Source organism: Alligator sinensis, unplaced genomic scaffold (genome assembly GCF_000455745.1).
Source record: "Alligator sinensis unplaced genomic scaffold, ASM45574v1 scaffold794_1, whole genome shotgun sequence".
Classification (NCBI taxonomy): domain Eukaryota; kingdom Metazoa; phylum Chordata; order Crocodylia; family Alligatoridae; genus Alligator; species Alligator sinensis.
In genome coordinates this window covers 543,344-557,432 of record NW_005842125.1, presented here as the reverse complement: position 1 = coordinate 557,432, position 14,089 = coordinate 543,344, and the positions used below count along the sequence as shown (strand labels likewise).

At 40.2% G+C, this 14,089-nt stretch overlaps 1 protein-coding gene across 5 annotated transcripts in view; it reads right to left on the bottom strand.

Annotated features, from left to right (window-relative positions):
• Nucleotides 1-14,089, bottom strand: part of MAP4K3 (mitogen-activated protein kinase kinase kinase kinase 3) — a 138,733-nt gene that overhangs the window by 61,308 nt on the left and 63,336 nt on the right. For 3 of the 5 annotated variants that reach the window (XM_025205673.1, XM_025205674.1, XM_025205675.1), the window contains one exon: nt 13,821-13,883. The exons of the other annotated variants lie outside the window; for them this stretch is intronic. In XM_025205673.1, the coding sequence (XP_025061458.1) occupies nt 13,821-13,883 (63 nt within the window). The remainder of the gene's footprint in view (nt 1-13,820; nt 13,884-14,089) is intronic. 5 annotated transcript variants of the gene reach the window in all.

The following is a 14,089-nucleotide window of genomic DNA, read 5'->3' as shown; positions in this document are numbered from 1 at the left end:
AAATACCTTTCAGAACTACTTGGTGAAGCAGAGGAATGGCAGAACTTTGGGAACCTTGGCTTTCATTCCAGGTTCTGGTGAAAAGCATCTTTATTAAGCAGTTTCTTTTGCTTGGTCCCCCCTCCACTGTTCCTATCCCAATTTTTTTTCTTCCCTACTCCCAGATTCTTTTCCCAGACCCATTCTATTTGCCCACTCAGTCCCAGTCTTCTTGCTAAGGAAGTCCTACTCTCCCCTTGTGGGCACTAAGTGCATACACTTAAAAAAAAAATTAGGTTCCAAAATGTCAGTGATTGGGAATGAGCTCACAACTGTTGCAGGACAGGATGTCAATACATATAAGTGAACTGTTCCCAAATGTTATTGATTGTGATGAAACAGTTCACAATTGTGTAAACTGCTGTGGTTCTAACACCACAGGGTAGAAGTGAGCACCCAGCCCAGCAAGCCTCTCTGTAGGTGAGGGTGGAGTGCTTACACCTATACCTTGGGGGCTTAGGGCATTTTCACTTCTCTGCTCTTCCTTCTCTCTGAAACAGAGTACAACAAACTTCAACAGCTTGCAGTTCCTTGAAGTCTGTAGTGTGCCTGCTTGATCTGAACTAAGGGTTGGAGGGGAGAGGGTATGGACACATTTTCATTCCCTAGTGCTAAGAAGGAACAGTAAGGATCTGTGGTCAAGTAGGGAGTGAGGACACAATTGGTTGTTAGAAAAATAGCCCTTTTTGAACAAACACTGCAAGAGTTCATTGATAAAAAAGTGCCAACAGAATGGGAAAAAAGGCAGTAGGGTTCTGTTTGAGTACCAGAGCAGCCAGTTGTAGCAGTGTGTGTAGGGGGAGAAGAGAGGGTGTGAGTGCATCCCACAATGCAGTCTGGATGTTTGGAGAACTGACCAGATCTGTGTCAGAATGCTTGATGTCCACACATAACACTGAACTGGTTCAAAACAGTACTTGATTTTTCAGGTGGATTTAAACTAATTTATGTCTGTCTGCTTCAGGTTTAAACTGTTCTAAGCGTTACTTGTGCCCATGCTCAGTGTCCAGATTTTTCCAACCCTCCATCATTTTCTTCCTGTCTATACCCAGTGTTCTTGCCCTCATGTTTCTCCCTTCCCCAACAAGTTTTCCAGTCCTCATCTTGCTGCCCATGCTCCTCACCCACTTTTGTTTTCCCCCAGCTTGTCCAAGGCTTCCCAGAGTCCCTACTCCTTTTCAGATCTCTCTTCCCTTTACTCATTCCAATTCCTGAACCTAACATCTGCCCTTTCTCTCATCTTATGAGTTTTGCTGGGTTCTTGGGCTTCACTACAGTTGCCCCTCAACCTCAGTTCCCTTGCATACCGAGCCAGCCAATTTGTTTTCCATAGTCCTAATCTCTGATGCTGTATCCCAATCTACTCTTTTCCCTCCTGCTCAGCTGGCTTTCATTACTCCTGCATTTAAAATCAGAAAGTTCTGCTCTTAATGCTCCCTGGATCTACCAAGAAGGGGCAACACCAGCACAGGAGACTTCATGTTTCAACTTTCAGGGCCTGACTGTCTTTGCAGAGGAATGACCTGGAAGCACCATTACAGGGAATATCTAGCTGAAACCTGTAGCCTAGGTGGGAGAACGCATTTTCAACTGCTAAATGGAGACAGCCCATCAAGCTCCATGAACTGGGTATGATTCGAGCAGGCTCAGTAAGAATGGAAACTTTGGAGACTTTAGAAACTCATGACTTCAGCAGCTATCAATTATGCACAAACTGCAATTTTTCAAAGGCTTATCACTAGGCAAAACTTGGGTGGGTTTTCATGGGGATGGGAAAAGGCAGAATCCTGACCCAAAGTTAAATTATAAACTACTGAAAACAAGGTCTAATTATGGAACATGTTGGGTAACCGGAATAATAGGAAGTGGTGCTACCAGCCCTACCTGTGATATACAAGTAGAAAAAGGTTTAAAAAAAGCTGCAACTCTTAGAAAGGCAGGAAGGGTGTTACAAAGCTACCTTAAGAAACTGCATGAACAATTACAGGCAGTCATGAGAATTAACTAGTTAATTAACTAGTTAAAAAGTCAAAGAAATGGCTAACTTACTTAACTTTAACTAGCTAAATTATTCAGCTGTCAACTTTAACTAGCTAAAAAAAAGGTTAACTTTCACTTTTGTTAAAGTATAAGTTTAAAAACATGAAATCTGGCTTTTCCCAAAGTTTTTCCTGACAGCCATTCTCTAGGACTTACATGGAACAATATTTCTTTATTGAAACTCTAGGACTTCTTGTTTGAGAGACTGAAAGTAATGTGCCTTCCTATGAGATATGGTCTCTTAAGAATTACAAGTCCCAGAGTTCCTTAGTTAATGATGGCCTTTTCTGTGCATTTGCAGAAGTCAACAGGGCAGCCAGTTGGCTGCAGGAGAGGGAACAAGCACAAGCAAACAGAGACACTGATCCCAGTAAGAGTGGGAGCAAGTAGCGAGGGTGAAGCAGATGACTTTTTAAATTTTAATGAAGATCGGAACCAGCAGTCCAGGGCCCAAGAAGTTGAGCGTTACTTCTCATCTGTGAGAAACATCTGATATGTCACCTACTATTAAAAAGCTAGTCATCTGTTATAACACAAGCATTCCCTCATCTGCCCATGTAGAGTGACTGTTCAGTAGTGGGAGCTTAATTTTCCAAGACAGAAGAGGAAAATTGTCAGATGTCAATTTTGAAATGCAGCTTTTGCTGAAGTTCAATAAGCATGCTTAAACAGTTTCTGCTATGCAACTGAACATTCTTTTTCTCATTTAAACTGATTTTCTTATTTCAGTTTAATTTTGATTTAAGGAGATTTTCATTATTTCTAATTCAGATGTCAGCAATAATTTTTTTTTTAGTAATAAAAATTGTAACAACAAAGGTTTTCTGTGGAAACAGCTTTCATTTGTCACCTGGTTATGAATATCTCCTTTCTGTTATTCCGGTATACCTATATGATGTATTGACTTTTACAAAGTGCTTCACATGGAGAGGGTGAGAAGGATCTAACATTACATAGGTATTGGTAAACTGTTATTTTGAAAACTGTATGACAAGTATAACATTGTTTTCAGGTAAAGCAGGGTGAATTCTGAGTAAATTAGTGGGCTTCTGTGGGCTTATGGAAAAGAAACCTACTCATTGCATTTGAAAATGAAAAATGATGCTAAAAGGCAATTCACCGTGTTTCACATATTTCTCACAAATCAATTTAACTTTTAACTAGTTACTCGCTTTTTAACTTACCTTTTAACTAGTTGAAAGTGGAAATATTTAATTTTTAACTTAAAACTCAAGTTAATTTTAAAGGCTGCTAACTTTTAACTTTAACTAGTTACATTTTTCATAAACTTTTCCCATGACTGATTCCAGTTGACTATAGGATGACTTGCTGAGAACTTCACAAGAAAATGTTTTGGAGTATTGTGTTAAGCAAAAGGTGGGGGAACGACACTTGACCAGGCTGAGATTTTTCAAATTCTTGGTAAAGATCAATATACTTTCAGGGATCATTTATATTTGTAAAGCAGGGAAGTGCAACTTCTAAATGGCTCCTCCGGCCCCAATCCACCACACTGCACGGACCCTGAGGAACCCCATGTTCCTAATGCATAAAATAGTCCTGCCATATGGCCCCTTTCGGCCATGCAGAAAGTGATTTCTGCTGCAGCACGTCAGTGCAGAAGCTGAGTGGGGTCCCCAGGTCCTCCTGAGCCCATGGGTTACAGGCTCCCTCAGCTCCACTGGCTGCTGCTGTGACCCTGTCCCCAGGGAGCTGAAGTGGAAACTGGAGGAGGTAGAGGACACCTGGAGACTCCAGCAGTAGCAGCAGCAGCAGCAGCAAGAGAGCTGAGGGATAGTCCATGTGCCACAGTTTGATGCACTGGGGGCCACACATGGCTCACAGACCACCAGTTGGACAGTCCTGTTGTAAAGAATGATAAACTAAGGTAGGGTGTTAAAAATACAGCTCCAGGCTGGATACAGCCTGGAGAGGTGGGGTCATCTGTCCTTCTAGCTTTTTCCACAGCTTTTATAACAAGAATTTGGGGTGAGAAGCAGCAGTTGCACTTAGCCTTCAAGAAATTTCTTGATGACCCAAAGCACCTTAAGTGCTGGTAAGTTTTTCCTTGCTTATTTGTTGCATGTTTTCAGATCTGCTGGTTTTAGTTTTCCTCACTGAAAAACCTAAGTGGAGCCTGAAGAGGTCGTGTGATACGTTTGCAGTCATGGTCATAACTTTCACCTATTGGGTATATCTGAAATATTATCAGGAATAGCTGTATACAAAATTGAAATAATTTTTCTTAAGAGTTTGTCTACACAAGGACATTCAGGAAAATTAATCAAACTTCACTTTTAAAGTGGCTTTGCAAAACTAAATTAGATCCCTGTGCAGACACCCTTAATCAGAATGAAAGTGACCTTAATATAGTTTAGCATAGTGCTCTTTCAAAATAAGTTGTTCTGAAAGCTCAACTAAGTTAATGTCACTTTTCTTTCTGATTATCAATATTTGCATAGGTATATGGTACATTTTACACAATCCACCTCTCTAAGTTGATTATCTTTCTTGTCGACCAAGATGTAATGAGGTGCTGTTAACCTTGGTTTAAGTACTTTAACACCTTGTTACCAAATACCAATGGATCTTTCATTCAGATCTTTAGGGCAAAGTGCTATCACAGTGGTGGAGTACTGGGAGGTTATAGTATTTTCCTAAGGAACTGGAAATAGTGGTCATTTGCAAGGAACACTGAATAATCACTGAATAAACTTTTCAAGTCTCTGACATTGCATGAAGAAGAAATAGGTAAGAACCAAATAATGCGAGGCTAAGAACAACCTGGTACATTTTAGAAGCAATTCTTGTCACAGCAAATTCAGAAACATCAAAACTGATGAATATAGGTTCTGATGCAAACAGCTCCAAATGCTGTATTGGTTTTTTATCTCAAAAGCAAAATACTGCTTTCAAGTATTGATTTTTTTTTTTAAATCTCAAAAGCAAACACTTAAAACAGCATTACTGAACTCTTTTCAGGGGAAAACAGAAAAGAACACTGAGCAAAATGTCAAGATGATGAAGTTTGCCATAGAAAGGAAGGATCTTGCTCACTATCATTTAGGTGTAAGCCCACAAAAAAAAGTCACCTTCTCCCCCAAAGATGCACATTACTTAACATATTGTGAAGCACCCTCTTAAAGTAAATGAGATTAGCCTGAATATACGATAAGCATGTGCACAGAGTTTTTCAATACTGCAGCCTTAGGGAAGGAAATCATTTGAAATGTTATGTGTTCCATGGATTCCAAAACAAAGCAGGCAAATGACCAGTGGCAATCCAAGCCAAGGGAGACCAGACTTCTCCAAGGACTGGAGAAGTGCTCTTAAAGCCTTATTCCCAAACACTATACAGCTGTCTAAACACTGGGATAGTGTTTTCACCTTAAAAGCATTTTGAATAAAAGTTCTAAAAGCATGCTACCCCAAAATGCTAAACGAAGGACCTACTCTAGAGAGAGCTGAAGTGTATGTCTACTTTCATTTATGCAACACACAATAGATGATCATACACATTCTACAACAATGACAGAAATGCTAATATGAGAAAATAAGCAAAATGGAATAGAGCCTTCATATGTCACCATAGGTTATAAGACTCGCATGAATCTTTTTTATGAAAAATGACATCTGCCAGAATTATTTATGTTTATGTTTTAAAAGGACAAAACTTTTGTTCCTCCTTCCCCCACAGTTTACTACCATGCTGTCTACTAGCATTTATCAACTATGGTTTTAGTTGGGTGTTTATGTTTGACTTCCTGTCTGAAACTGCTATTTAGTATTTGTGTACTTTTACAAAGCTGCTGCATTTCTCCTTGTTCTATCATCTCCCAACACCAAGAACAGTTTAGCTCCAACCTCTTTGGAACCACCCTTCAGGTAGTTGAAGGTTACTATTAAATCCCCTCTCAGTCTGCTCTTCTCCAGACTAAATAAGCCCACCTCCATCAGCCTCTCCTCATGGGTCACGTGCCCCAGCCTCCCAAACATTTCTGTTGCCCACTACTGGACTCTCTTCAATTTGTCTACATGCTTTCTGTAGTGGCAGGCCCAAAACTGAACACAGTACTCCAGATGTGTCCTCATCAATGTTGAATAGAGGGGAACAATCACTTCCCTCAATCTGCTGGCAATGATCCTACTAATGATGCTCAGAATGCCATTAGCCTTCTTGGTAACAGGGGTACACTGATGGGTCACATACAACTTATTGTCCACTGTTACTCCAAGGTCCTTTTCTGCAGAGCTGATGTTTAGCCAGTCAGTCCCCAGCCTGTACCACATTCATGGGATTGTTCCGTCGTAAGTGCAGGACTGCATTTCTCCTTATTGAACTGCATGACATTTCTTTTGGTCCAATCCTCCAATTTGTCCAGGTTCCTCTGAATTCTAGTCCTGCTCTCCAGTGTATCTACTACTTCTTTCATCTGCAAACTTGCTAAGGGTGCACTTCATCCCACCTCCCTGGTCGTTGATGAAGATAATGAACAAAAATGGCCCCAGGACCAAACACTGGGGCATTCCACCTGATACCGGCTGCCAAACAGACATCGAGCCATTGATTACTACCCTTTGAGTCCAACAATCCAGTCAGTTTCTTACAGCCCACTCATCCAACCTGTACTTTCTTAGCTTGCTTGCAAAAATGAGACACACGAAGTAAATTGGAGTGACCATACTCTGTGTTTTGTGAAAGAATATTTTAAGGTACACAACCATCACCAGGGGCATGCATAACACTATTAAATAGTCTTGTGATAGGATTTTGGAAATATTGCCAAGTTATCCTATATACCAAAAAATCACTTAGGGGCACCAGTCCTGAACTGTTGGCACTGTGTACAACTGGAATTATATTTGAATAACAGTAATTGCTTTGGACAAAATAAATATGTGGACAACTACTAACAATTTCTTAACACAAGAGATTACATTAAAAAAGTCATGCATGAGAAAAAATTGTGCATTTCCAGGGAAAGTCAAAATTCCATATAAAATTAAAGATGACAGTAGTCTAAAGGCAAAGCAAAGTAAACAACAAATTTGGGGGCTTGACAAATCTCACAGGAATGTTTTTCTAGGGTCATGTTTTCCTAGGTTCAATACACCTATACTACTTGCCATTTGCTCTTCAACTTGCAGTATTTCAATTTTCAAAAAACTTTTATTTTGCAGCATCATCATGCATGAGTCAGGTGGTAGCTTTGCTTTCCTGCTACTTTTATGCTCTTAATTTGGAAGAAAGTTATTGCCCAGGAACAAGCTGCATTTGAAATTTACTTTCCTATTTGTTTTTTTTTGAAGAACTGAAAAGCAACCCAATTATACACAGAGAACCAGTAAGTCACCACTGGACACTATTTGCTGATCCTGAAACTACTGGTAAGTAACAGACTTTGGAGCTACAACTACCAGTGACTTATCTGTGCTGACTGCTGGTAAAAAAAATAATTAATAATATAAATTAAATACAATCATATTATCAAACTATATCTCTTCTAGTAATTGCCAACATTTCCCCCATGATTTCCCAGTGAAATAAATGACTATGAGTTCTTAATATTTCATTCCCGAATATAAGAAAATGAGGATTGAAAAACAGTATAATATATTATTTAATTTAGGCTGCATGTTCCAAATATCCTTGCTTTATTAAAAGCTGCTTTGTTAAATTTAAAAAAAAATAAAACTGATAGCTAACTATACAAAATGTGAGATAAATAAATTGTTTTAGGTTTTTACTAAACAGTGTCAAGTTAAATTGTATCAGCCACTTATGCAGCAATAATTTACATAATTCTGTATGCTAACTACAGTCTTTTCTCCTCCTCAGCTCTTCAGTTCCTTGCATTCTATGATCCTCAGCTTGGACAAAGAACTTCTGATTCTCATGTGTACAGCATAGAGAAACCTATCTACCATATTTAATAAAATCCAAGATGATGTTCCCCACCCCCAGTTGCCATGGGGAGAAAAACCCCTCATCTTATAATCACATACAAGGAACTCTCACTAAGCAGCAGCATGTGCTTAGCAAAGGAAACCAATCACGAAGTTGCTTAAATATAGCCAAGGCTAAGCATAACATGCTGATGGGAACTGTATTTTGTTTGCTTGCATGGGAGGCAGTTACTCCATCAGGAGGGAACAGATACCAGGCATGGAAATACTGCAATACTTTCAGCACCCTCCCCTGGTGCTGTATGTTAATGTAACCCATCTGAATAAAATATATAATATTGCCCATTAAGTGCAATCCCCCTCACCACCAGCTCTTTTTCAAGGCATTGTGAGCCAAGACACTGCATACATTTTGACTACCTTTTCACTCCCACAGATGAGCTGTATCTTTTTTTTATCATTTTCAATTATTTCTGATTTTTCACAAGCCTTAAATGACTGGCAAACATCAAACAGGGCCCCAGTTAGTTCACCCAGAATCCCTGTCATCCCCTCTCTCAGCCTGGTGCATATGATTAGTGTGGCCCCACCCTCAATGCACCTCATCTGTACAGGCAGTCCTCAACTTAAGATGTTTCGAGTTGCAACAGACGGCACTTACAACATTTATAAACTGACACCCTATTTCGACTTTAACATCAGTTTCGACTTTATGATGCTTGATCTGATGCCACGCCACGCCAGCAAACAAGTTTGCTGTGTTGCCCATCTCCCTGGAGAACATCTGTCCAAACTTGGACACTTTCTTTGAGAAAGCAGACAAGACTTCAGAAAAACCTGCGGCCAAGACTCCTGAAAAGACCCCAGCCAAGAGCCCTTCAAAAAGTCCAACCAAGAGCCCTTCAAAAAGTCCAGCAGTCACCTCAAAGAAGTCCTTCCAAATCAATATGATTGCTATTTACAATATAAATACATTAATGTAGCTATATTACTCATCTATAATTCATTGAGTACAAAGATCTAGGTTATTTTTGGTGAAAAGTCTGAGGACTGCCTGTATATGAGTGCAAGGGGCTACTTGGGGCTGGGGGAGCAGGTTTCAGGGGGCGCCACGTGCATGTGTGCACATGCATGCATACATGTGGCCAGCAGTACAGCCAGGCAGCAGGAGAGAGCAGCTCCCTCAGCTTCCTGAGTACTGCTGCCTGGCTGTACTGCTGGCCACATGTATGCATGCATGTGCACACATGCACATGGCGCCCCCTGAAACCTGCTCCCCCAGCCCCAAGTAGCCCCTTGCACTCATATACAGGCAGTCCTCAGACTTTTCACCAAAAATAACCTAGATCTTTGTACTCTGCAGTCTGGAAGACTGCCAGCCTGCATGGGGAAACCTGAAGTTTCCTGCATTTTTCTCCTTTAAAGGAGAAAATCCGCATTGTTCCCACAGCAAACAGAGAACCTGTATCCCTGGTGATTATGGAGTGCCTGTGCTATAACTGGCATCAGTTTCAAAAATGGGTAAAATGCATCAATTTTGGATGAATTAAGTGTATGGATACTATATGCAAATTGCTATAGCCATGATTAATTTCAAAGTTATTGTTTTCAAACTTACTCCTCATTTCTATGTGCTCAAGGAGAGAGTGGGAGGGGAAGGGGCTACCCAGGGAAAAAGTGTGCGTGTGTAGGGGGGATGGGGGTGGGAGCAGAGAGAGAGAAAAAATATCTAACCTACTAGACTTATGTCCCCTGCTGTAGCAGTGGGGTGGAGATGAATACAAGGCACACTTCCAACAATTAGATTCTATACCTGGAAAATTACAAGAGATTTATAAATTTCCCATATATAGAATCTAATTATTATGGGGTCATTTTATAGTCAAGGTCATCTTCTATTCAAGTAAATATGGTATTCTGGTTGACTACTGTAATCCTGCTGATGTGACTGGCTGTTGCACTTGAAATTTTTGTTTGCAAGCAACAAAAGTTTCAGTTTCTTACTCCCCTTGGCTGAGGCAGAAAATGGCAACATTCAGGAAAGGAAAAAGATACAAACAAAAAGATGGAGATATTATACTATTAGAAATAATATTTAAAAAACTATTAACTCCTTTCCCTCTTTTCCCACTTACTTATTTTGGATCTTAGGAGTAACATTCATTTTTTCTACTACTTAGTAATGAGACAATTCAAGTGTGTCCTTTTAAGAAAGTGAAATGGCAAGGAGGAAAAGTAAAGTAACCCTGCATATGACACCCTTAACCTGCTGTTACTGGGGCAGACCCTACTGCTGCAAAAAGAGGAATTGTCCATAGCCAGCCAGCAGTGATGGGTTAATGAAACAGGCACAGATTGTTGCTCCCCCCCTACTGCAACTGCTGTTTATGCTGCTGGCAAGGAAAGTCTTCTTTTCTTTGCTCTGCCTTCTGAAAACAGCGTGACTTGTCTTATCCAGGGGCACGTGTATGTGAGTACATACGGTAGTTTTTCACAGTCTAACACTAACCTAAACAAGTCATTAACTCAGTAATTCTATGGTTGTGAGAGGGTTAACACAGGACTCCCCCTTCAGCTTTCTCAGACACAGGTGGCAGCCATCTAGGCAGCTGCATGCATGCACAGTCTCTCCAGGCTTGCTTCTTTTCCAAAGAAAACTGTTTCCCTGCTGAATAAATGCACCCCAGTTTTGGGGGGCTGATTTCTGGGGAGGAGATGCATGAGTGTGTGATAATATATCATATTTTAACGTGTGCACTTTTAGTCTAGAGTTAAATGGTTCTAATTATAAAAAGCAAGATCTGGGACTTGTTTTCTACTAAATGTATATTTTAGAGAAGCCAAGACATGACATGAGCATTTATGGAGATCAATGAGGCAATCTGGATTTAAATCGTTTATCGACGTTCCCAGAATATAAGTACACCATCCAAGATCAAACTAATGGTCCATCTAAGCTAGTATCCTGTCTCCAGCAGTGGCAACAACAGATACTTTAGAGGGAGAATATATGAATAAGGTATGTCTAGAGCAGTGGTTCTCAGGCTTTTGGCTCTGCATGTCTGGATAGGGCCCCACAGAGCCTTGACTGGCTCCTGCATGCTGGGATCAGGCCCTGGTGCCTGCCCCTGCATGCTGGGATTAGGCATCTCAATTTGATGTGCAGTCTGGGGCTCTCCATGGGTTTGGAAGTTTGGCAGTATGGGAACAGTGCTAATTCCCCCCCACTGAGTTTCCAGAACTGTGGGAAGCCCACCTGATCTGAAGTGGTCTACCCTCTGTTCTTCCCTTTCATAAAATCATTGACTTTGGGGTGCTAATAGTATATGCAAAGAATGAACCTTACCAATCCCCTGCTAATGACAAGATTTAAATCACACCGGCTGCATCTAAGATGCACCTTCTGCATTTTTTAAACTTGGGTTTCATTTATTATCCTTTTACTACCTGAAGTCAAAATCCAAATGAGTGGGTTTAAAGTTGTAAAGTATGCTGAAGGAAGACTTACAAGGATCATTTTGTGTAGACTAACTCATAGGTAAGGCAGGACTGCCTTCTCATAAAACTGAACCTACCTCTCTGCAGCAGTGAAGGGTTATGTCAGAAGAAACTGTCAAACCACAGTACCACAAAACAAGAACACTAAACTTCATACAGAATCAAAATACACTCTGTATTAACAAAAAGCCCACAAACTCTCTCAAACTATGGAGGTTAATAAGCTAGCCAGGGTTGTCTGGGCATTCTTTAGGACCCACTGTTAAAGCAATACTGTTAGAGGGCATACACCTCCCCCTGCGCTGTGTTTTGTGAAGACTTGGAGAGACGCCCAAGTCGTAGCTTTGAGATTCTGGTCATCGCATATGCACATGCTCTCTCCCTCCCCAACATAGCTATGAAGTAGCAAATAAAAAATTTCCCTGAACAGGGAACCTTTTTGGCAACACAGGCTGCTTTGACATATGAAAAATATGAACCAGGTTACAAAAACTAGAGGAACATACAAAACACAGAGGGTTTAGGACTTACAGGATTTCTGGAAAGTAGGTCTACAAAGGACCTCACAAGGTCTTTGACTAAGCACAAGAGAGTCAAAAAGCCTGAGGCTGAATCAATTCAATCTTTGCAGGTTAGTCTAAGCTGTGTAGACTGAACCAATAAGCTAATGAACAGACATTTACTTTTGATTCCAGAAATGCAGCCACATGAAGCCAGGGGGCGCTAGAGCACACCTCTGTGCTCCACTGGACAATCTGGGCCAGGGCTAGCCCACACACCCTGTGAAGGGGCGGGCAGGCGGGCTTGTGGGGAATGTGCAAAGCACCCTGGGGGACTGAGAGTTAGCCTGAATCTGGAAGGGATCTAAGACAGAAGTTCAATACACCAATTTAACGTAAATCAGTTAAGTCTGTTACTACATCCATCCAGGTTTATCTAAAACTGGCTTCGGCCACTTTGAAAGCAGTTCATGTGCACTGAACTTCTGTTGCGTTACAGATCTGAACCAGTTTCCAATCACTTATACTGGTTTGTATGTAATTTCTGTCCCTAGCCATCTAGTCCATCTCCCTGCTCAAGGGCAGAATCATTCCTGACCAACCCATCCCAGGCATGTGTTAGTCTAACCTGCCCCTAAAACTTCCAAGCATGGAGATTCAGCAATTTTTCTTGGTAGATTGTTCCAATGTTTGACCACAAACATAACCAGAAAGTTCCTTCTACTCTCCAACCTAAATTTCCTCTGGTGCAGCTTGACGCCATTGCTTCTAGTCCTGTCCCCCTACAGCTAGAAAAAAAAGCCCCAACCCTATGGTCTCTGTAGTTGCTTCAGATATTGGAAGACTGTTATCAACCTGCAGGCCCCATCTGACACATGGGGCTAACAGCGGGCTTGGGAGCAAACTCAGCTCCCTAGTTGCTGCCATTTACCTACATCAAATAAAAAAATCTTTTTTTTTTCTTCAGGTTGTCCTTCCAATCAAGATGTGTACCATCTACAGGGGCATACTATATATGAAAAATATGGTATTTCATATCTATTCTCTTGTCAAGATATATTTACATTAAATATACACTATAAAAAAAAAAAATCAAACCAAGAACTATTAATGGTACAGCATGTTCCACCTCATACAGAGTCTGAAAAATATGAAGCTGGGCTCTTCACTACTTTATATGCAACTGGCAGCCATCACTATGAAGGTTTAGGAGTTGGAAGTACTTTGCCTATTTGATGATCCAAAACCAGAGTAGAAGAAAGCCTGTTTACTATAATGATTTCTATCCTGCACAGCTGAAAATAGTATTATTTTTAGCAGTCAACTAAGCCAGGATGTTTTGGAAGTGAGACCAGTTAATGCCATTTAGATCACATTTCTGACCTTCCTACTCAGATGTCCTTGGCTTTGTCAGTATACGTAATGTTTATTTACATCCTATCTTGCAATTGCTATAGGGATAATTCAAACATTTAAAATATAAACATTTTCTGTTCTCCCAAATGGACATTGAAAGGAACCACCAAACATAAGGTAGTAAGAATGCAGCTCTCCTATCCCCAATTACCCCTTCCCCACACAAAAACAAACTAGATAGCATGAAAACAAAAAAAGTACTGATGTATAATATTGATACTTCATAAAAAATATATTTCAACATGAATTCAATATTTTCCTTCCCTGTAGTATTGAACTGTTCAAATAAGTTGATTCTTAGACTGAAAAATTGTTCTACATATGCTAAAGCAACTACAACTAGACAAAACATTAGTTTGAAAAACAAGAATAGAGACACAAAACCAACTTTGACAAAGAAAATCAGAAGATGAAAAATACCAGGTTAGATCTTGCAGTGTAGTATATTTCTTCTGAATTGTCCAAAAAATCGCTACAGTCGTGCTGTTCATCAGACAGAGACCAAAAAACTCAAGTTATTTATATTGAGACTGAAAACCAGGTATACAGAGGGAAAATTTCTTAGCCAAATCGTGTTAGTGCAAATGCAGTATTAAAACCATGTTATACACAACTTTTGAAAAAAATTACATTTAATATTAAAAATTAATTAAATTAGTGTAAAAAGTTTAAACATGCCGGGGGGGGGG